The sequence below is a fragment of the Cryptotermes secundus genome, unplaced genomic scaffold (genome assembly GCF_002891405.2).
Source record: "Cryptotermes secundus unplaced genomic scaffold, Csec_1.0 scaffold232, whole genome shotgun sequence".
Lineage (NCBI taxonomy): Eukaryota > Metazoa > Arthropoda > Insecta > Blattodea > Kalotermitidae > Cryptotermes > Cryptotermes secundus.
The window spans coordinates 795,999-821,091 of NW_019733839.1; the positions used below are offsets into that span (position 1 = coordinate 795,999).

Here is a 25,093-nt window from a genome sequence, read left to right on the forward strand (position 1 = left end):
TATATTATTTATTATACTGCAATTGGGTTTTAGCCCGGTGGCAGTAGTACACAATAGGACACAACAGACAAGTAACACACATTACACTAAGTGACAACACGTTCAAACAAAACACAATACACAAAACACAACAAAAACGACATCCTACCACAGTGAATACAAACCAAATACGACAACTACAACAATTATAGCAATAGATAATAGCAATAGATGTGTTCTGATTCCAAATATTCCGGCCCTATGAGGCACGCCACAATATATACATTTTGTATTAATGCAAATCATGAGAAAAGACTAGAATTACACAAGTTGTTACCAAGTTTCCTTCCAAACATGCGATTTCTCCTTTTTCTACACGTATGCACATACGTACCCTGAACAAAGGGCCGGAATAGCTCAGTCAATATAGCGAATAGGCTACAATCTTCACGGCCGAGGAGTTGGGGGTGACTAATAAGCATCGGACTGTGCTGTAATTTCGTAATTTATGCTCTGACTAGCGAACAAAATGCAGGACCACAACGAATAGTGACAAACCCTATTTCACAGACGTTATACAACTGCAGTAACGACGCTGTTTGCACAAACTGAAACTGCGACTTGTTATTAAGGTACTTTTAATGTAAAGAAAAACAACCTAAAGGCTCTAAATTCTTGAAACACTAAACGTCACTTGTACTCGAAGGCGATAAGGAAATGGTGATTGGTGACATAACCTTTGCGACCCAAAAACGAGGCGGGTGCTTCCTCTTTCATACTGTTATAGGTTTTACTTTTCGAGCAAGAAAATATTACTGTCTCGAAAACTCGTTTTCTAAACACTGGCTCTAGAAATCTGATACTTTGAGAGTGGTAATTGTGATGATGTATTAACTGAGACAGCATAACAAGGTACGTTTATACGGACCACGAGGCGTGACGAACATTGCCTATCATATACACGGCGAAACTCAATTTATGAGATGTAAGCAGGTCAGTGCAACAATTCATGGACCTGCATCCAGCTAATGACGTGTTCTCACCACAAGGAGTTAATGGGCTGACATTAAACTGTGCTTTAAAGTTGTCGCTTCCTTTTTTACGTTTTCCATATTGCGAGTCACGGAAAGAAAGGACGAGGATGTTTTTGGTAATATTGATGGAAATTCTGGCGTACAACAGATACATATCGGAGTATCAGACAAATTACTATCGTTAAAATACTTTATAGGTAAACTAAAGTCGAAACCCAAACGCTTTTTTTTTTTAAACGGACAGCATGTTTCGAATAATGTAGGCAGAATAATACACAAGGCCGGATAACTATTAAGTTAACGTTAAAGGCTGACAACAGAAATCTGGATGAGAACATGAAATACATGTGTAAGTATGGTATAGGATAATAAATATTAAGGTAAAAGGTAAAGTTATCCCTGTAACAGGTCGTGAAGGCCCATAATTTTGTGAGACGTTGAGGCTCCCACATTTTCTAGACAATAGGCTCACAGATGAAAGTAAGCTTGTCAGCCTTACCCGGCCGCCCTTTACCCCCCAGGAAGATTCCTGGTACTTTTCTGTTAGAGGCTGAGTTGACCCCAAGGCCATAGTGCGGCTGGAAGGATTAGGTAAATTAAAAAAATATCAAATCGGGACTCGAACCCGAGACCTTCCGGCTTGTAGCACAGTGCCTCAACCAACTACGCCACCGCGTGCCCCCGATAATAAATATTTCAAGACTTAATTTCATCCTTGTAAATTCCGAGAATACAAGACATTTGTATTTGGTACTTCAGACACTGTATACTCAAAAACTTCGAATACAAATGCTGCATAATATTGCAGTGCCCTTTCGACGGACCAATTCTTCGCTTATTTAACGACACCTTTTTATTACCCAATGTTGTAGCGTCATGTGGATTTGTGAATTATTAACTAAAATGTATGTTTGATACTGCAAACTTCTGAACACAACATAAACCTAGGGATTAATTAGAAAAACGATTCTGGTCTATTGCAAGGTACTAGCCCATGCATCTTCACTCATCTCTAAGCCAGCCGGGTAGCTCAGTCGCCATTTAGAATGGTGACTAGGATACGGTTTGGACAACCGGAGACGGTTGAGGTTCCCTCATTCGCCGCCGCGCCTAGACAGGCTCTATGGCACACACTCAGCCTGCGGTACCAGCAATAAAGCTGCCGGGCGTGACGCAAACATCTCCGTCTAGTGCCGAAGATTAAGAAAGACTGGAGATGTACCTCCATAAGAAGGCCTCTGGCCCCACTTTGTCCATCTGCCTCTGGACACAACCCTACAACAACCATCTAGTTCAGCTACGCAAAAAATGATAAACCTGTCCGGCAGCATTGGTATTTTCTGCTGGAAAATAATCCAAAATTAAATTCTAACAAGCATTACTTGCGAAATTTTAGAAACTCATTCAAACAGAAGACAGAACTAAATACCTTACAGCCTACAACCTTAATCACTTCGCTTTGTGTAAATGTCAAACGATTAACATGACAGACAAAATTGATGTTCCAAGCTTATATCACTCAATAGGTATGGAAGTGAAGAATTCTGTCTTCTGGGATATAATGCTATGTAACCTGTTAACAGCCAACGGACGTTTCGGAGGAACATGTCGCCTTCCAATCGTCCGTTGACTTTCAACGAATTTCCCGGCGTAATATCCCAGAACACTGAACTCCTCATAACCACCTCTGTGAGAACCTCAAATCCCACACACGTATATGTATGGTTGTCTCAACTTATCACGATAAGTGTAATTCTTGAGACTCTGGTTCGGAACTCAAAAAGAAGCTATGCAAAAGAGATGCAAACGGATTAAACCTCGTCACAATGCAAGTCGTGAATTGTGGCAGCAATCCGTAATGACAACAAACTGGATGGAAACGGTTCTTCGTCGGGAGAAGTTTCGTTGGCATCAAACTTCGTACGTGAGCTATGTTGAGTTATGTCCACGATACGCTGCAGTGCGACACCGACGCAAACTCCAATGAGGGCGGCTCCTGAAGAATTAAAAGCTGCCAACATTTTACACATAACCGGAAGACTTCGGGCGGGAGGGAGGGAGGGAGAATGATGGACTGTAACTATTATAAAATACACGCTATAGCCCCTACGTACGTCAAAGGGCTCGACCAAATTCACTGTTTCCTACTGAGAACGGTAAAGGTATAGGTAAAGTTGTCCCTGTGTTTAACTAATTAAGCACTATGCCGTGAAGACGTATGGGGAGTGGATGTATAGATCCACATTTTCTTGACCTCGGCACTAGTTGGAGGTGAGTAATCAGTTTCACGCCCCGTCCGCTTTACCCCCGGGAAAGAGCCCCGGTACCCATTGTATAGGAGGTTGGGTGGACCCCAGAGCCGTTCTGGACGATTGGAGAAGTAAAAATTCTTGACACTACAGGGACTGCAACTCCGACCCCTTGGTTGTCCAGCCCATAGCCACTCGCTGTACCGACTACGCTATGCCGGCTCCTCTATTGAGAACGGCCTAGTCTAAAAACATGGACACTACTTGAAGCAGAAATTCAAGGAAGACCAGGCTACCACGAGGAACGCTGTTATGACGCGAGGAAATTGCTACAGAAATGTTCACCAAAATCAGTACGTCGTTCGCACTTACTCTGACTCTGTAAGTGAAGATAACCGTTTCTTACAGACCTATCCATCTCTGAATGACGGTCCAGTACACCGAAGAACGTCATCCTTTTATCAACAATATACGTATATATATAAAAAAGTCAGATTAAAATACTAAAAAATACTACTTGTTGCTACAAGCCGAAAGATAACGGGTTCGACTTCCGATGAGGTCATCGGATTTTTCAATTGATCAAATCCTTCCACCTGGACTATGGCCCTGGGGTCGACTCAGCCTCTAACAGAAATGAAAGCCAGGAATTTTCCTGGGGTTAAAGGGCGGCCGGGGCGTAAGGCTCACCTAACCGCCATCAGTGAGCCGAGTGACTAGAAAGCGTGGGAGCCTCGACGACTCACAACCCTCATACAAATTTATGGCAGGAAAATGTGAAAAGAGACCAATCGGAAGCCATACTGATACTCGACAGATGTGAGGGTGATATAATGAATATTAAATACATGGGGTTTGAAGGTATTTGTATGTGACGTTAACATGAAAGCAAGTCTCTGTTAGTTATGACAGTAAATACGAAGAGCCTGATTACGCTATGCCGTGGTCAGAAGTAATCCTCTGAAGCTGCAATAAAGTGACCCCTCTACACGAGGCACTGAAATTAGTAATCACAGCTGCGGTTCGGATCCTTCTAATCGCATTAACGGATTCCGCCTGACAGACTGTTTCATGCCATCACGCATTGGGATAGGTTGATGGGTTTGAGAGATGGGGAAATCAAATTAAAATTCTGCATGAATTCAATAACACTCGTATTATGATGGAGTCGGTGCTACCGGCTGAAAAAAACATAGCACTGAAGCATAAACATAAAATAATTTAAGCAACCGGTGGCTCGTCAAAGACAAACTCGTTTCATGTTTTCAAAACTAGTATTTTCGTCCAAAGACGAGATACTGAGAGTGGCTGTGATCAGAGCAATGAAAATATTTTGATTTAAAGGGGAGGTAGTAACTGGAGTAAATGAAGATAGAGCTACTTATATGTTAATTTTTTTTAATTCGCTTAGTGGGGGGGTTGGTGGGAAAGCCAGAAGGAAAGATACCACAGGGAAGACCAAGGCGTAGGTGGGTGGACAATATTAGAATGGATCTTAGAGAGATAGGATGGGATGGTATTCATTGGATAGATCTGGCTCAGGACAGGGACAAGTGGAGGGCTCTCGTGAACACGGTGATGAACATTCGGGTTCCATAAAATGCTGGGAAATTCTTGAGTCGCTGCAGAATTCGCGGCTCCTCCAGAAGGGCTCAGCTCCATGAGTAAGTAAGTGGGGGTGGAGTCCAACTGGGTCCACTCGGCACGGCGGCCACTAATTGGCCTATTGTAGCCTGCCCGGGTGATTATGAGGATGGAGAATTTCGTGGAATGAAGATTGGTAGGGTAAACAAAAGTACTCGGAGAAAACTCGCCCCAGCGCCATTTTGTCCACCACAAATCCCACTTGACGAGACCCGGGATCGAACCCGGGCCGCCGCGGTGGGAAGCCAGCAACTAACCGCTTGAGCTATGCCGCGGCCTGTACTTATATGTTGCTGTCTCATCATGAGAATACAGGGAAAAATCATCACGATTTTTTAAGTGACAAAGTTCAAATATTTGGGAACGACAGTAACAAATCAAAATTTGATTCAGGAGGAAATTAAGACGAGACTGAATTCAGGTAATATTTGCTACAACTAAACCCAGAAACATTTGTCTTCTCGCCTACTGTCCAGAAACGTAAAAATTACAATATACAGAACTATAATTTTGCCTGTGGTACTGTATGGGTGTGAAACTTGGTCTTTGATATTAATGGAGGTACATAGAACGAGGGTGTTTGAGAACAGAGTGCTGAGGAGAATATCTGGATTGAACAAAAATGAAGTTGGAGAAAAACTGCATAATGAAGAACTTCATAACCGGTATTCTTAGCCAAACATAATTGGAACGATCAAGCCAAGGAGATGCGCAGGGCATGTAGCATACATGGGGAGAATAGGAATGTATATAGGATTTTGGTGGGAAAGCCAGAAGGAAAGAGAGCACTAGGAAGAACTAGACTACAAAATTAACTGGAAGATTAGATGTAAATCATCATGACCAAGGCCTCAGAACGTTTATCAGAGTTTATTCGCCTTTCAAAAGTGAGCAATTAAACACTAACATTAAAGCAACCATCCACAAAGCACTAATTACATCGATAACGACTTCTGTCAGCCACGCTTGGAATTTGCGGCAAATACCAATCTCTTTAAAGTGTGACGCCTGCCAAACAAGGTTATTCGCACCACTGGCAATTTTCCAAGGCGTGTACACCGGTCTGTCATTAGGATTTCAAACTACCGTTAGGTCTGTGATTATATCACAAAATTATGCAGGAAACGAGCAGAAGTCATACAGAATGATGAGGATGAACATGTTCGCAGCACAGGACACGGCGAAGCCCGGCAGTGGGACCTAAACTTGGCGGCGGTTAAGCTTATGACCGTTCAAGCGACTAAGGTGCCGTTGCTGCATCGGCTTGTATGATACGGCATAATTTGATGCACGAGACTGCAATGACAGAGGCCTTGTATAATTATATATATATATATATACATGTAATAAAAATTGTATTTCTTACGTATCAGACCATACACGAGTATGTAAAATCGTAAATATAAAATTATACACTGGACAAAGGTTAAGACAAAGGCTTGACAGAGTACAGACCCGTCATCTAGTCAGACAGGAAACTCCATCATGACAAACGCAGCATCTAAACGGACTGAAAAAACTGGTTGAGCCCAAAGAGGGGCTCGTCACCACGACGGCACAGCCTGACCGACCGATAGTCGCAACGTCACTGGACTTCGACGCTCAGCTCAGTAATCAGTACTCTATTATCCTGAAGAAGAATGCAACACATTTATCCGAAACGTCGGTAGGTACCTATCACACTATACGGCGTCACATCCAGATACATCCGCAAGGATGAAATTGATGCGGCATGTGGCATGCATGCAAGGTATCAGAAATACATATAAATTGTGGGAGGAGATAACTCAAGGGAAAAGACCACTTGATGAACCTATGCGTACTTACAGTAAGCTTATTTTTGTAACTGACAGAAGCTACAAAAATATCATTCCAGCCAAATTTCAATCAGTAGCAGTAGTATGACTGTATCACAATGTTCAGTTCTCAATAAATACCTCATTTATATACACATTTTTGCATACTGATTAAGAAATTACGTTACACTCACCTGGAGGACTGACGAGTGACATGTGCAGAGTCTGCTCGAGTTCGACGACCCCCAGTGCCCAATGCAGTCCAGTGTGGTCCCCTGTGAGAACGATGGGGCACCAAGCCCCCAGATAACAGACCCATGCCTCCAGCATTACACCGCTCCCTTACAGCTTCCTCATAGCTTGGGAGGGATGACTGCAAACCAGCAAACAAGAATATTACCACCCAGTAATGGGTGAAGATACCAGAGCATATACCAGTTCTAAAACAGTTCTTGCCAGTACTGCTCTCTGGGCTAGTCATCCATCACCTCACATTGTCCAGAAATTATGACCACCTTATTTTATCAAATAAAACTGAGGAGCTACCCTTCAACTAACAACTGGAGCAGACCCAGTTCCAGAAATACCATATTCTACTTCAGAGTATGAAAAGGCGGATGAAGGCCAAAGACTAGTTTAGCCCTAAAACAGAAACGAGGTCAAAAAATTACACACTACGTGAAACTACAATGCACAATGCAGGGGAAGAATTCTATTCAACTAATAGTAGATGGCATGAAATGCAAATAATTGTCCACAATATTGTATTGTATTTGCAAATTGTAGAAGATATATTCTTTGCATATTAACATCCACCTACGTCTAAGTCTCGCACATACTCGTAATCTCGTCCCTTTAGACTTCTCGACAACAAATCTGTATTAATTTCTAATTTTTTCTTACGTGCTACATGTCCCAACCACACCATCATCCTTGATATCATCATCGTTTTCAAGAAATACAAATTATAAAACACTTCTGTCTGTTTGAACGATGACATTTCTCACCCATATAAAACAATACATTAATAATACAGATTATGGAACAACTTGCGGATGACATTTTAGTCTGCATTACAGGGCTTGCAAAAACGCTGTTAAATAGGTGAGTGAACACTTGCAGAAATCGGAATCTCACCTCTCCCAGCTGGGCACCATCGGCAATGAGGGCAACTCGATCTGGATCATAAATAAGTGGCGGGGAGGAGTTTCTCGGTGGTGAATGAGGCGCTCCCCTATGCCGGTGGCGGCGACAAACGACGACAAGGCAGACGCCCAGTAAAATGAGCATCACGCCCAGGCCAGTGACCAGCGACACGAGAAGCGTGACGGTATCCTCCAAGCCCACTGACTGATCCCTGCCCTCGCTGCTGTGAGACGGCCAGTATAACTCTGCAACACGGAAGGACACCTCGGAAACAGCCCGGCCTTAAAATATGAACGTGTGAAATAACAAGTACTATTGAACGTTTTTAGAGTAGTGAGCTTGCGCTTCCAAAGTGTTAAGGCTTCTGGGGCATAGAACATCCTCTGTACTTTACCTCCTAAAGTGAACACTTTTTATCCTAAACGTCCATTCCTACGATTAACTGTGCAATGTGTAAGAATAATATGAATGCACATCAGAACCGTAAGAGGTTTATGCAGTTTAAATATCTACACTCTTTACAACTTCGAAGGGCTGAACCATGATAATCAAAGAAAAGATGTAAGCTTTGAGGTTTTCACGGCGGTGTGTGTGTGTTCACATAGGAGCTACACGGCTCCACATCCCAGAAGACGTCATTCTTCAAAGAAAAGATATAACATACAGTTATTTATCAGTTATTGTCACCAACTCCAAAACTTTTCACGCGGTAGCTTTGTTCTTTTGTTTTCCATAACATATTGTGACATGTCTAACCTTACTATACAACTAGGGAACTTTCCGAAGACACCTCACTATTCTTCAATCCCACATCAAAAGCCACTTTATTCTTCCCACATCAATAGTTGACATAACCACCATAAGCTGGTGATACGGAGCTAAAAATAACAAGACGGGGTAGTGGTCATTTAGTGTCTACAACTGATGCACGAGAACTGGTCCGGGGCAGGGAGGCGGAAAGTCGAAGGGGCTCAGCTGTTGTCAGGGGTCAGAAGAATGAACTCCACAGTGTGAACATGTGCAGCTTTTCGGATTTACCGAGTTTCTGAATCCGTGACTTAGGGCTCATCTAAATCTCTAGACCTGGAGGTCAGCTTTATTTAACACACCAAAGTGAGTAGGTGCTCCCCAGTGAATGAATGCATAAGGGGTGGGCCACAATAATCCGGCCTTGCATTAAGACTTTCAATGACCTATTGTGCGTCCCATTTTTGATTAACCCTTTGTGCTTCCAAATTCTTTCATCTGAGAAGGGAAACTGATCCAGTTTCCGAAACGTTGCGTTCTTTCAGTACATTACACGGTAGCCAAAGTCCAAAAACTCAGTAATCCCAACTATATTTCACCATTGTCAGAATTCAGTAAAACATATATATCCCTTGTCTTATAATGTAATTCGTGGAAATTTAAACTCGAAAAATCTACAGTAAAAACGTGTGCTCAAAGTAACTGTCAAGCGTTTTCCAAATATGTTCCTTTTTGATTTTAGACATTCACCAGGTAACTACGAAGGCTAATATCTTATGGGATGTGACGACGTGTATGATAGAAATTTGCCGACGTTTCAGAAGAACGAAATCCGTCTTCAGAGTCCAGGAGTGTGCCAAGGAAGCAGTAAGTTAGCAGCAAGCAAAATTACAACGATAAATAATAATGATGATAATAACAACAATAATGCCCTCCGACGTAATTCTTTGTTTGTGCAGATCAGAAGATTAGCTACAATAAAACAAAGACAAGTCACGCTATTGCCGCATGTTCCATTTAATTTCAAATTCTCTCTTGTCTGGGAAGGGCAGTGGGCGATGTTCGCTCGAAATTAGAGGTCTATAGGAGGCACGTTTCCTTACAGAACACAAAGAGAGGGTTTAGTTACACTTAAGTTTAACAAAGTAACAACAGATGGAGTCTGAATAACCACACACAATTCCAGGAAAGGCTGAACACACTGATATATACATATTAGTTAGTCAGTTCATTGCTATGAAAGCATAACAAAAATTATATATGTTAGAGTTCTCTGAATGTGTCCATTAGTAGTGTATATATTTGCATTAGTGTTACATAAAAGACGCTCTAAAAGAAAGCAAAATGCTAAGTTGATGATTTATGCGACAAATTTCTTGCAGCAGTTGACACCAATATACCACTTACCGTAACAAATATTTGACAAGAGAAGAATAATAGAGTAACGATGTGAGTGTACGGGTATTCACTGTCACAACCGAAAAAAAATGGCACTTTAACAATGTAAGGGATATTGCTGGAATTCAAGTCAATATACACAGTACTTACAGTAATTGCTATTGGTCATCAGAACCCTCCCCAATAACTGGCAGGTGCGACCTGGTAATTTGCTAGCTCACTAAACATTTACATATGCAAAGTCTATTTGGCGTGTCCTCTAGAGCATCAAGAGAAACGTTCAGTGCTTGAACACGAACAGCTATTTTAAGCATTATTCCAGACAGCTGATTATCACTTCAACCAATCCACGTGAGGCTTACAGTAACAATTAAATAGTCATGTCCAGTGTTGAGACGATTTAGAATAACTCCACGGTAGCCCTGCGAGTCGTAGAAGGCGACGAAAAGGGAACTGGGCGCCTGGGGATATAACTAGGACACCCAGTCACTAGGGGACATAAATGCAGAGGCCTGGTCCTCCATGCTGGGGGCTTGAACGCAAGGCTTATGACCTTGGTCTGTAAGAAAAAGTTTGCGAAATCCAAACAAGTGAAAACTGGATGGTCTAATTCACGGGAAGTCCGGCAGAATTATCTAAGGAAGGCTATGGCTCAAAAGGGACTGCATTGCTAATGATGACGATGGTGATTAAATAATCGTCCTCTTGTCTTCTCTACATGAATAAAAATGGAAAATGTGAAGCCTTCTCCACAATGTAATAAAATTACGAATGGCGTTCTTTGAGGTTTATTACAAACGAAACAAACTCCGTGGCCTTAGTCCGCAAGCGAACTATAACGACCGAGCGACCGCCGCTTGTCGGCGAAGTTGGTGCCAAATTTAGCGGATAGAGGGTGTCGCGTGGTCAGCGCAATGGATCCCCACGGCCGTTACTCTCGGTTTTCTAGACCGGGGCCGCGATTTCCTTGAAATAGCTCCTCAATTATCCTCACGAGACTGAGTGAACTCCGTTCAGACCCATTACTCAGAAAATTTTGTAGCGCCGGGAATCGAATTCGGACCTCTGGATCTGTAGACAGCAACTCTGGCCACTAGACCACAGAAGCGGTCTAAGGTTTATTACACCTAATTAAAATAGGGATAGTGAAATATAAATTGGTGACAGTTTCCGATATCGAATTTCAACAATGTGGACGGAAGACCTCTGGAGAGATGTTGAGCCATGCCGTCTGGATAGCCGCCCACAGCTCCCTGATATTTGTAGGTGCAGGATTTTGGGTGCGAATGGACCTCTCCACCACGTCCCATAAATGCTCGATTGGGTTCATGTCGGGCGAACGTGGTGTCCACACCATTCGTCGGAACTCTCCAGACTGCTCCTTGAGCCAATTCTGGGCAACTCCGGCCCGATGACACGGTGCATTGTCCTGTTGGAATATCCCATCATTGTGGGGGTACATGAAGTCCATGAAGGGCTGCAAATGGTCACCAAGCAGTGTAACGTAGCGGTCACCGGTCAATGAAATTGGTGACAGTTTCCGATATCGAATTTCAACAATGTGGACGGAAGACCTCTGGAGAGATGTTGAGCCATGCCGTCTGGATAGCCGCCCACAGCTCCCTGATATTTGTAGGTGCAGGATTTTGGGTGCGAATGGACCTCTCCACCACGTCCCATAAATGCTCGATTGGGTTCATGTCGGGCGAACGTGGTGTCCACACCATTCGTCGGAACTCTCCAGACTGCTCCTTGAGCCAATTCTGGGCAACTCCGGCCCGATGACACGGTGCATTGTCCTGTTGGAATATCCCATCATTGTGGGGGTACATGAAGTCCATGAAGGGCTGCAAATGGTCACCAAGCAGTGTAACGTAGCGGTCACCGGTCAATGACGTGTTTAGGTGGACGAGCGGACCCAACTCATGCCACGTGAACACACCCCACACCAGTAAGGAACCACCACCAGCCTGCACGGTGCCTTGTTGACAGCTGGGGTCCATGGGCTCATGGGGTCTGCGCCACACCCGAACCCTACTATCCGCCCGAAACAACTGGTACCGTGACTCATCGGACCACGCCACATGTTGCCAATCCTCCAGGGTCCAATTAGCGACATCACAAGCCCAGGTGAGGCGCTGTGTCCGGTGTCGTGGTGTTAACAGAGGCACTTTGGCCGATCTTCTGCTCCCATATCCCATGGAAGCTAAAGAACGCTGCACTGACCTGCTGGATATGCGTCTGGTACCTCCTGCATTGAATGTGGATGTGATTTCAGCCAGTGTCGCTTGTCTGTTACCACGGACAATTCTAGCTACACGCCTCTGGTCACGATCATTAAGCACCCGTGGTCGGCCCCTGCGCTGTCCACGGGGGGTGGAAATGCCTTCCACAAGGTATTCCCGGTACACACGTGGCACCGTGGATCGAGGAATGTTGAATGACCGCACAACTTCGGAAATGGAATGTCCCAGCCGCCTGGCACCCACTATCATGCCCCGTTCAAACTCCGATAATTCACGTCGGCTTGCCATGAGCAGACTGGCCGGTCTTCAACCTGACTCAGGAGAGAACACCTCACAACTGATACTGCTCTGGGCATTCCCAAGCCGTCAAGGGACGGTGGCCCCACTTAAAAATAAATTTACATACTCCTATCCCATGACTTTTGGCATTTGAGTCCACGTCGTCCTGACCGGCTCTGGGGCCCACTCAGCCTCCTATCCAATGCGTACCGGGGGCTCTTTCCCCGGGGCTAAGGCGGGTGCGTGAAGCTGACTACTCACCTCCAACTAACGCCGAGGTCAATAAAATGTGAATCTATACATCCATTCCCAAATACGTCTTCATGGCGTAATGTTTAATTAGTTACGCACAGTGACAACTGTACCTTTACCTTACTTAAGAGTTTATTAAAGACGTGTGATACAGGCAACAAGTAACTTCAACTACGATGTTTCCAGACATGTTACAACTCTTCCAACACTCAACGCGGCTTATTCACGAAGGTCGAAGATATACAACTGCAAGCACTTGTAAGCAAGTATGTATATTTACATAATTCGCGGTATCTGTCCTTCCATCGGTCCGCTCGTCGCGTCATGTATCTCGGAAACGAATAGGTACGACAACAGGCGGTAAGTACAAACATAAACATTGTTTTCTTTACTCAGGTAAAGCAGGGAAAATGTCAGTTTCGTCGTTCTACGCACGGTTTCAGAGTCCCAAGTAAAAATTTCTCCGCTCTTTGGTTCGTAGAAAAGCGCTAGGACTCTGACAACGAGTACTATTATACTCACTAAGCAACCATTCAGCTACATGTTAGTTTAATACAGGCTACATTTATTCCAATATAAGGTGCTGTAACGAAAGAAAAACTTGTATATTGCTTGAGGTTGTCATACATAAGCTTCTGGAGCACTGATTCGCGGTTCTATGGGCAAATTGGCGGGAAGTCTAGAGTCTACTTTCTTCTGTACTTTACACATACACACGCATCATAGAATAAACGTGATGTTGGCAATGTAAGTGGAAGTATAGAAGCTTTGAGTAGAGATAACATTACTCGTATATATAAGTTATTAACAAGGTATATACATGTATTTATCACAATCTATAGTCTTTCTTCTGCCGGTCACGGCGGCCGAGCGGTCTAAGGCATGCACTGTATTCGCTCGCTTGTAAGCCGGGATCGTGGGTTCGAATTCCACTCAGGGCATGGATGTTTGTGTGCGTTTTTCTGTGTTTGTGTACAGGTAGAGGCCTTGCGACGAGCTGATCACCCGCCCAAGTAGTCCTACCGAATGTCTAAGATCTAGAAAAACCTAAGTGAACGGAGAAGTTCATGGAGGTAGGCCTAGGCCCACNGAGGATGCGTCCGACAGAACAAGATCAAAATGACCTCGCATCCCCAGTTCAAATACCGTATGCAAAACAATGTACCTACAGCTGAAGAGCGCATAGAATAAGATACGAGTAGTCACAGCATTCAACTTATCATCAGCAGCAGCATCTACCGCATGAATCAGGCCCGTTTTGACTACCATAACCTCTTCTTCTGCAATCCCACTGCATGGACTCCTCTCAGCTTTTAGCTCCACGCAGTTTTACCTGACAGGTTATCATGCATTCTCAACTTGTGATCGCTCTAGTATGTTCTACAAAGCTCATATTTTTCACGAAGTTATGAACTTGATGTGTTCCTACGGGGTCTTCGTCTCCAATCTGGAAATATGTAACCAACAACAAATGCAATAATCGACATCTCGACTGCTTCTGTGGTCTTCTCTTAGGGCGGCCGCACAACAACTGTGTCAAGACAAGCATCAAGACATGAGACAAAATTCGCAATCTTGCTTCATTCGTGATTCGTCAGCATGAAGCTGACGTCAGCATCATGACTCAGACCTGTGTGCGGTGGTTTTCATAATCTCATTCCTTTCAACTATGCTCCTTTCTTTGCGTCATGTCACAGACATCGTGTCTTGACTGTTACATGTCTTGACGCATGCCGGTGTGCGGCCTACCTTAGGGTCCTGGCTTCACAGTAGCATAGCTGTGGCAGTTGAGACTGTTACTTAACGAGGCTTCTGTGGTCTTCTCTTAGGGCTGCCGCACAACAACTGCGTCAAGACAAGTATCAAGACATGAGACAAAATTCGCAATCTTGCTTCATTCGTGATTCGTCAGCATGAAGCTGACGTCAGCATCATGACTCAGACCTGTGTGCGGTGGTTTTCATAATCTCATTCCTTTCAACTATGCTCCTTTCTTTGCGTCATGTCACAGACATCGTGTCTTGACTGTTACATGTCTTGACGCATGCCGGTGTGCGGCCTACCTTAGGGTCCTGGCTTCACAGTAGCATAGCTGTGGCAGTTGAGACTGTTACTTAACGAGGCTTCTGTGGTCTTCTCTTAGGGCTGCCGCACAACAACTGCGTCAAGACAAGTATCAAGACATGAGACAAAATTCGCAATCTTGCTTCATTCGTGATTCGTCAGCATGAAGCTGACGTCAGCATCATGACTCAGACCTGTGTGCGGTGGTTTTCATAATCTCATTCCTTTCAACTATGCTCCTTTCTTTGCGTCATGTCACAGACATCGTGTCTTGACTGTTACATGTCTTGACGCATGCCGGTGTGCGGCCTACCTTAGGGTCCTGGCTTCACAGTAGCATAGCTGTGGCAGTTGAGACTGTTACTTAACGAGGCTTCTGTGGTCTTCTCTTAGGGCTGCCGCACAACAACTGCGTCAAGACAAGTATCAAGACATGAGACAAAATTCGCAATCTTGCTTCATTCGTGATTCGTCAGCATGAAGCTGACGTCAGCATCATGACTCAGACCTGTGTGCGGTGGTTTTCATAATCTCATTCCTTTCAACTATGCTCCTTTCTTTGCGTCATGTCACAGACATCGTGTCTTGACTGTTACATGTCTTGACGCATGCCGGTGTGCGGCCTACCTTAGGATCCTGGCTTCACAGTAGCATAGCTGTGGCAGTTGAGACTGTTACTTAACGAGGCTGTCACTATTGACACTGTGTATATAGCACCGATATAGAACCCGTGCCAGAGCCACTTTGTCCATCTGAAATCACATGACCTGACCCTGGATCGTAGCCGGGTCCCCACGGCGAAGATTACCAAGACATCTTGTGAACTAAACAACAAACAGGGACAGCAACTCCCTTTAAAGCACTCTCAGTGAAACAGTGTTGTTCTGAGAGTTCATGAAACGTTGATAAAACGGATCAAAATAAAATGCATATTAATCGCTGTTTAACCGCCCACAGCTGAAATGCATGCGGGTCTAAGGGCGAGTTGTCGCAATGTTCAAGAAACCGGATCAGTACCTCTCTCGAGCTGACAATGTCAGTTCACTACAAGAGCGACTGCACACAGCATACGCCCACATGAACACGCATCTGGGGCTTGGAAGGGACGGAACTTAACACAAATTTCCAACGTTCCAGCCATACAGCGTGCAGCAAACATGGTGGTTCCCCTCGGACGCCGTCATACATTACACACCAGAACGCGATTACAGAAAGTCGCAACACTGGCAAGTCAATTAAACATTTAATTGGTAAATGAATAAAACAAATTACCTTCCACTACTGATGTTTCATATCCTGTTTTGCTACCACGTGGCTTTCGAACAAGACGACCTGTAATTTCAATGTACTACTTGAAATCCCCTTTTAAAATTCAATGGGAAATTTCTTAATTCCCATATGAAACTACGGTTTTCACAGGTTACCAATCCACTGATCTAGTCTTACACATTACAGCCCCTGAGTCATGATTTCAATAAAATGCATGATATGAATTTGAGTTACAGAAACGTCGATACTGAAATACCGTTTGGAGCAATACCTGAAAATTTAACGGGATTATTCGACAATTCGCGTCTGTACGTACAGCCTCACAGATCACCGTCGCAATCATACACTCTTACTCATCCCAGTCCTTACGGAACACATTTAAACCATGATTTCACTGAATATGCATGATATGAACTTGAGAAGTTATGGACAGACGGCTTGACACTGTAATACCGTCTGTTTCTATCATAACTGACATCAGTTTTGCGTCTGGTATCCATGCAAGCAATATAACGAAAATGGACATACTCATACATTATGACGAACACTGTGAAGTGACAATGTTTTCTCGGCATTTTCGGGGACAGCCACCCTAAAGTCATTGGTGAGAGTAGGACAAGGTAATTCGCATGTCAATGGTACATAACACACCCCGCAGCCAAGCTGCTTTTCTTATTCGCGTCATTGGACAATATCAGAGAATATGAGATATATAAATTAAAGAGATGGGATTCGGTACATGAAAGCAGAGAACTAGCCTATGCACTTGAACTATAAATGTAATAATATAAAACTGTAATATGCATGAGCCGGTCACAGTGGCCGCCCGCTCGAGCGCTGGGATCGTAGGTTAGAATCAAACTCGAGGCATGGATATGTCTGCGCTTATTCTGTGTTTGTTTTGTCCTGTGTAAGTAGCAGCCTTGCAACGGGTTGATCCCCAGCCTAAGGAGTCCTATCTACTGCCTATATGATTAAGGAACTGTAAAACACAGGCCAAATTTCTTCATGGGCTATAACGAAAACAGATTATTATTAAGAAAGCAGTCTTCTGGGATTTGGCACCGTGTATATGTGGTGTTAACCGACGTTTCGGAGGAACGTATCGCCTCCATCTTCAGGGTAGAAGAAAAAACATAAGAAATCTGCAAGCGAAGAGACCGTGAGAACCGGTAAAAGCAGACTCCGAAACGTCGGTTAACACCAAATATATACACGGTGCCAAATCCCAGAAGACTGCTTTCTTCATAGTCACCGCCGTGAAAGCCTCAAATCTTATGCAGATTATTATTATTATTATTATTATTATTATTATTATTTAGTTTCATTAATCTACCCACTCTACAAATAACAGCAGCACATACCAAGTCTACTCAGTCTATGTCTTCACTAGCTGCTCCGTGGCAGAGGACAATGGAGATCCTTCTGCTTTCGTCTTCACGGCTAACGGCTCGTCTTGAAGTGCAGGAGCCCAGTTCAAGCACTCTAACAATATGTTTACGAAACAAGAACAACGCTCCTGGATAAAAATTAAAGTTGAACGAGGTCGTAGTGCACCAAACTGTTATCAGGGACTGCAAGAAGCATGTGCTGATGCTGCTTTGCCATATCGCACAGTGGCACGATGGGTGAAATTTTTCCGTGAAGGGAGGGATGCCATTCAGGACGACCCCATGTTGACAACCATACAATTCAGCTTCTTGCTTCTTTGCTGGGTGCCGATCGTCGACGGGGCGTGCGGGAGTTAGCTGCTAGGTAGGTGTATGTCACAAAACCGTGCTCCACATTCTGCACGATATTCTTGGATACCGCAAAACTGCACCGCGTTGGGTACCCCATACAATGTCCGAGGTGCAACAATGGCAACGTTATGAAATTGTACAGGACTTGTTGGATCGGTACCAGAGGGAAGGTGACGATTTCCTTGGAAGGATTGTCTCTCTGGAAGAAACTTGGCCTCGCTCATACGAACCGCACTTGAAGCGACAATCAAATGAATGGCAGCATACTGGCTCTCTTCGTCCAAAGAAAGAGTGCCCTATACAGAGTAATGTGAAGGCAATGTTCATGGTGGCATATGACACTGATGGAGTGATACTGCACCACACTGTACCTCAACGACAGAGAGTAAACGCTGCCTACTATTGCAATTCCCTGCGTAATCATCTTCGTACAGCACTCAGGAGAAAGCGACGACACTTGTTGGCAACGAACCCCATCATCCTTCATGACAATGCAAGGGCTCATACTGCTGACGCTGTCAAGGATCTCCTTCGCAGCTGGCGAAGGGAGATACTGCAACATCCGCCATACTCACCCGATATGAGTTCGTGCGATTATGATCTCTCTGCCAAAATGAAAGAACCACTGCGAGGGACACGTTACAACACAAGAGAGGAGATTATTCGTTCTGTAGGGCGGTCACTGTTAGACATCAACAGAAGTGGACGCGCTGATAGTATACGACGCCTTCCACAAATCTGGCAGGTGGTGGTACACATGGGGGGCGATTATATTGAAGGAATGTGTTTACCTCAGGTAATAGAGTCATTTCAGAACTACAGAGCTGTTGCCATTACTTTTTATCCGACCTCTGTATATGATAATCCAGTAAAATTATAATATTTAAGGTCTTTTACAAAGCTTTAAAATACGGACTTACGGCAGTACTGTGAAGGATACCATCACAAAGCTGTTGGTGCAAACGTAATTCATTCCATACTTCCTGAAATTCTACTAATACAGAAGTAGTTGTAACACAAACACATCTTTTTACACTGCAAGTTTATTTCCTCTCGTACTGCCCCACTTTGTTGCTAGAAGGTAATGCATGAGCTGATGTCGATCGCGATAACGATACCGATAATCAAAATCAAGCATTTTCTTGGAACTGTGTTTTAGAGAATTATACTGTTATTCGGTTGTTTCACACGTGACTACAATTACAGCACATGTAGGATTTGAAGTTCTTCAATTATAGCACATACGAAGTCTTCCCAGTCTGCTGTCTTCTGTGACCGTTTCTTGGTAGCGGCTTCCAACAATGGAGATTCCTCTGTTTCCATGCTCACTGCCTGACTGCTAAATTAATGCTGGTCATCGCCAGCACAGTGACTTGGTTTCGAGTCCCACGGGACTCATGGCATTATTTTACTGTCTGACGGTTCTCGTAACCTTCAAACTGACTGAGACTGCTAAATTACTGCTGGCCATCGCCGGCACAGTGATTCTTGGTACCAAGAGGCGAAACCTACCAAAACTGCCAGTCAATGAATGGAGGCTCGAAACCGGGGCATTCTGAATACTGTTAAACACTACACTCCGAAATTCTATTCTTCTTGGAAATTTTTAGTTCTCACAACGGTCACTGTGTGATCTGGCAGAAGTTTACGAAAGTTTTAGACGAACGTACTGCCTCCATCTTCAGGGTCGAAGATTACGTTGTCTTACTCTTCGGCCCTAAAAATACAGTACTTTTTCAGAAATACCCGTAATCTTCTACCAGATTACACACAGTAACATCCCAGAAGCCAGCAGTCTTCATTCCTTATGAAATTTTAGCATTAACCTACCATTTTCAACTTCACCGCTGGGATCCTTCTGGTCTGTAGCAATTAGACTATCTATTTAAGCTGACAATCTTTTCGTTGATCTTCCAACCTGTTAATAGGAGAATACAGCATATTTTGTGATTCTGGTACATGTGGAATATTAAAGTCATCTTAGAAATGTGTAACGTAAGACATTAAAGATGGAATGAGCTAGAGAATATACCGAGCACTGTGACGCTTTCAAGAGGTACTAACAAGCTGGTTCCACATAACCGCACTTAAAAATAATTAACGAGTAGACATTTGTTACTACTGGACGTTGAAGTGTTTGCGGTTTGAACTGGTTAATAACCATATTTTGTTCCGTACAGTTGCTATACAGAAATGAAACCACAATAGCACCCCTGAGGGCCGTCTCGAGAAGCGCGAGGTACTGCGTTCGGTCACGCGTCAGACGAAGGTCTGTCTTGAGGACAAAACCAGAGGCAAGAAAAGAAACTATTCATCTTCAGAAAATGCCACCACAAAGTTCGATCGTGACTTGTATGTGGCGCGTGATCTGCAACGCCTTGGCGATCGAAGTGGACCAACTCGCCGGCTCGCCAGGTAGCTTGTCGGTTGGCAAATTAACGTGTTCCCTTTTGTAAACACGTCAATTGCGACAGCATATACACACATGTAAAAAATGGCGTCCGTCTCGATCTCCCTCTTTTCACCTTCCTAAATACTTTTTTTTTTCAATGGCTCTTCCAGCCCATTGTGCCCTGGCCTCTTATTCAGTTACGTAATCATTTTTCACATATGGTAGGACGCCTTGGGCGAGTGATCAGCCCGTCGCAAGGCCGCTACCTAAACACAGGACAACACAAACACACAGTAAACACATACACATATTAAACATCCATGCCTTGTGTGGGATTCGAACCTACGATCCCAGCGTCCGAGCCAGCGAAGACAGTTCATGCCTTAGTCCGCGCGGCTACTGTGACCGGCCCTCCCCGAATACTTAAAACTGAAAAACGAGAAAGACCTCTTTGAACACCTCAGTGTAGATAGAAAGACAATATTAAAAAAGAATCTTAACGATAAGATATAATGGTGTCGACTAAGTCATCTTACTCAGAACAGAGACCAATGGCAGGATATTGGAAACGCGCTAATAAAATCGCGGTTACCCTAGGAAGCGACAATCTTCTCGTTGAGTTGGATGACTACTGGTTTTTTTCCAGAAGGATTCGGACCCACGGAGTCAGTTACCCCGTCATCTAGTTACTTCGTACGTCAAAGTTAAGACGTCAAACCACAATAATGAAGACTCGATGATACAGTCCACTGGTAAGACGTATTTTACGTTCTTAAACGCCAGTGAACGTGGATGGTTCTTGCTTGACCCCTTACTTCTTCTATGCTACCACAATATCTGGTCCATAACGCTTCATACTGACATATCAAGTACACTGAACTCTCGAACTTGTAATAGCTAATACGAGGAGAGTCCGAAAATATATTTTTTTATGAGAAGGCTTATATAATCGTACTGTTGTGACATTTCATGGCGATCAAGGGTTAAACTCTGGTATGTATACGGAGGCATCCAGGAGACACTGATAAATGTCCACCCCTCCTTTGTAATGTTAAACATTTCCTTTTTTTGACGTACTTTCATTATTTCGAAAAAACAGGAGACTTAACGGGATCACCTTGTCAGTGCGTTCCCTTAATGCTGCTATGCAACGGCTCGGTAAGTACTTTCCCGCGGTAACGAATACACAAGCAACAATACAAGAACTCTTGCACGCGTTGTTTTCTATGCGGTCCGTAGCGTATCAAATAGCGAATATGTAGTGAAAAGAAAATAGGCAATTAGTTCTTCCCAGAACTACTTGCAAAGCTACGGTTACAAGTTGAGTAATGTTCTTTTAAGATTAACTTCTAATGTTAGTGGGGGGGGGATCTTTTCCCCCAATGCTTCCACGAACTACAGTTTAATCCAATCAGATCACTCATTTGTACTATTCTTCAACATAATCGCTTTGTCTTGTATGAAATTTCTTCAACCGACAGATGAGATATCCACCCTCTTGCAGTAAATGCCTGGGCTTAACCCCGAGAGATAACGACGCCCTTCACGCTGAATCTCAGCATCTGTGTCGAAGCGCTTTCTGGAAATGTGATGCTTTAAAGGGCGCAGGTTCTGGGCAGCAGGGTGGGTGCTACATTCCCCACCGACAGCACCGGAAGCACTCACACGTGGAGTCCTGCACGTATTTGGTGGACTGCTGACTTCGGTTTCTCCATTGTCTTCTGACAGTATGGAATTAACGAACGAATTTCCACACAACTCCATCTCAGAGCAGTTTTTGGAGACACTACATATGTAGCTTTACTCATGAGCTCATTCACTGTGCTGAATAAAACCCATGACAGATAGCAAAGGTAAAAAAGGTAAAGTTGTCCCTATGCTTAACTAATTAAGCACTATGCCATGAAGGCGTATGGGAGAGTGGATGTATAGATCCACATTTTCTTGACCTCGGCTCTAGTTGGAGGTGAGTGGTCAGATTCACCAGCAGGCCGCTTTACCCCCGAGGAAAGAGCCCACGGTACCCATTGGATAGGAGGTTGGGTGGATCCCAGAGTCGGTCTGGACGACGTGGAGAAGGGAAAATGCTTGACCGTACCGGGTCTCGAATTCCGACCCCTCGATCGTTCAGCCCGTAGCTAGTCGTTACACTGACTACGCTATCCCGGATCCTGACAAAAAAATATTTATATTATCCTACTTTTCGGACCTCCCTCGTATCCAGCGTAGTATGGGTTATGGTAGTACACTACAGTAGAGCTTTAGGCGCTTCAGTCCAGGTATCGTGTTCTGATACACGTACATTCTCTTCCGTGCTGATTATTATACTATATATATTATAATGAATTCTGCGAAATGTAACATGTCACATTTTCAAATATTATATTATTTGTGATTTTAAAAACGTACAAGTCGCGCAATACCACAAAAATATAAAAACAAAGGCCGCGCCATAGCTCATGAGGTTAGTCGCTGGCTTCCCACCGCGGCGGCCCGGGTTCAAACCCGGGTCTGGGCAAGTGCGATTTGTGGCGGAAAAAGTGGCGCTGGGGTAGGTTTTCTCCGAGTACTTCGGTTTCCCCTGCCAATCTTCATTCTATCAAATTCTCCATCATCATAATCACGCGGGGCAGGTACAATAGGCCAATCAATGGCCGCCGTGCCGAGTGGGCCCAACTGGACTCCACCCCCCACTATGCGAATTTTAAAAAAAATATATATATAAACAAAATAGACAATTTATTTTATATTTAAAAGTCGGAACGAAAAAGATTAATAAATATTGGGCAGTAATAACATACACAATATACACCCGTACATACAATAGTTAACACTCGAAAACATTATAAATACTGCCTGGTATGAAAGGTTGAAGACCACTGACTGATTTATGTGTTAAATTGTATGTCGGCACGTGGTAGCGTAGTTGAATCAATATGCTAAAAGTCGGAAGGTCGTTGGTTCGATTCCCGAAGAGATCATTCGATTTTTTTCAATTGACCTAATCCTTCCAGCCGGACTATGGCTCTGGGGTCGACTCAGCGTCTAACAGAAATGAGTACCAGGAATCTTCTTGGGGTGGGGTGGGGGTAAAGGGCAGTCGACGAGCAAGACTGACAATCACATCGCCAATTGTGACCGATTGTCTAGGAAATATGGAAGCCTCGACGTCTCACAACCCTATGGGAATCCACGGCCCGTTACAGGGATATCTTTAACTTTTCTTTTAACTTCATTAAATTGCGTACAGTCATCTACCAACCTCCAGATAGTGGTACCCAATCTCTTCTAGCCCAAGACACCATTTTATGTCAATAATTACAATCAATTTGTATGCATTACAAATAGATCGTGGGAAAAGCACGACGGGTGGGCCGCGGGTCTCACTTCGGGAAACGCCACTCTAAATAAACAAGCATGAAAGGAAAACAAACAGGCAAAATGATTTTACATTACTGATGATAAGGGTTAAAATTTTACTCAATCCCCATTTAGCCCACTTCGGGTATTGTGTCGAAGTATTTTTCTGCGCATTTTGTTGCAAAATACTTCGCGTAAGTTTTCTTATTTTGTGTGGCTTATTTACGACACCGTCCGTGTCTACAATACACCATCTGGCGTCGAATAGTCGGGTAACTGATTAATGATGAACTAGAACGAATTTAGAAGGAAGCGGTCATGGCCTAATAGAAGTACTATCCCGGCAGGAATGCATTATTATTATTATTATTATTATTGTCTATTGTTAATTTTTAATAAGTGGCAATTCAGGGAAATATAACAGGACTTTCACAATAAGAGATCATGTTTGAACACGTATACAAAACAATGAAATCGTTGTTTTATTTACATCCCTTAACTGTAGATTGCTAGTTCAAAATAAATGAAGTGCTGAAATGAACTCAACCGCCACTTCATGTACGAATGGTAATTGCTATTTTAAAGGTGGAATAAGCAAGAAATTTGGATTTGAGGTCGTCATGGCGGTGACTGAGAAGATTACGATGCACTGCATCCTAGGATGTGGTGCCTTGCAGTCTGATATATTTGTATTGACGTTAATCCGAAACGTCGGTATCCACAGAACCATACGATACCACATCCCAGAACACAGTGATCTTCAAGCACCAAATTTAATTTGGTTTTCGTATTACTGCTGTCAACGCGAAATGACAAATTAATCTATACCCGTATGCATGCCATGCAAGATAGGCAGCAATGTTTCAGCTGTACAAAATGTATTCTATACCTCATTAAGACGTATACCTTCTTGCTCAAAACATTTTTCGTTACAATGTACTCGCCTGTTTATGGAAACACGACGCTCTGCTTTAATCTCTAAAAACGCAGAAATGACGGTGCACAGGCATTGCACGTATCTTGTCACATACAATTGACCTCGACTACGTCAACTCTAAAACGAAACTGACTATTGGTCGGTACACCACTGTTGGTCACTGAATATACAGGTTCAAGCCGTGAGCGTTCTGTAACCATCTGAGCTACTAGGGTGCGTACCTTCATTTGCCTGAAGACATATGAACTACATAATTCATTTAGGGCGACGGTCTCCATAACTTACTGAAATTTAATCTCAATCGTTGGAGTTTTTTTTTCGAGAAAACGTTCATTTTGTTTTGAGGGGCATATGTGGATGGTTCCTGATGTTGGAGACAGAATGCTTATATTCATCGGACACCGACTTATGATGGATACTCTCAAATAAGGAATATGAACATAATTCGTGGAATCGCTAAACCGTTAGAGGGGCGCACATCCATACAGATAGACAGACAGCATAGCAAATCCCCTTTTTTGTGTTCAGGATTTTCACCGTCAGAGTACCTACTCACATG

At 43.6% G+C, this 25,093-nt stretch overlaps 1 protein-coding gene across 2 annotated transcripts in view; it reads right to left on the reverse strand.

The window, feature by feature from the left end:
* The window catches only part of LOC111868224 (sushi, von Willebrand factor type A, EGF and pentraxin domain-containing protein 1), a 73,768-nt gene that overhangs the window by 9,523 nt on the left and 39,152 nt on the right, over positions 1 to 25,093 (reverse strand). For both annotated transcript variants that reach the window (XM_023858674.1, XM_033752959.1), the window contains 2 exons: positions 7,840 to 8,093; positions 6,897 to 7,075 (listed from right to left, as the gene is read on the reverse strand). In XM_023858674.1, coding sequence (XP_023714442.1) covers positions 6,897 to 7,075; positions 7,840 to 8,093 — 433 coding nt within the window. The remainder of the gene's footprint in view (positions 1 to 6,896; positions 7,076 to 7,839; positions 8,094 to 25,093) is intronic.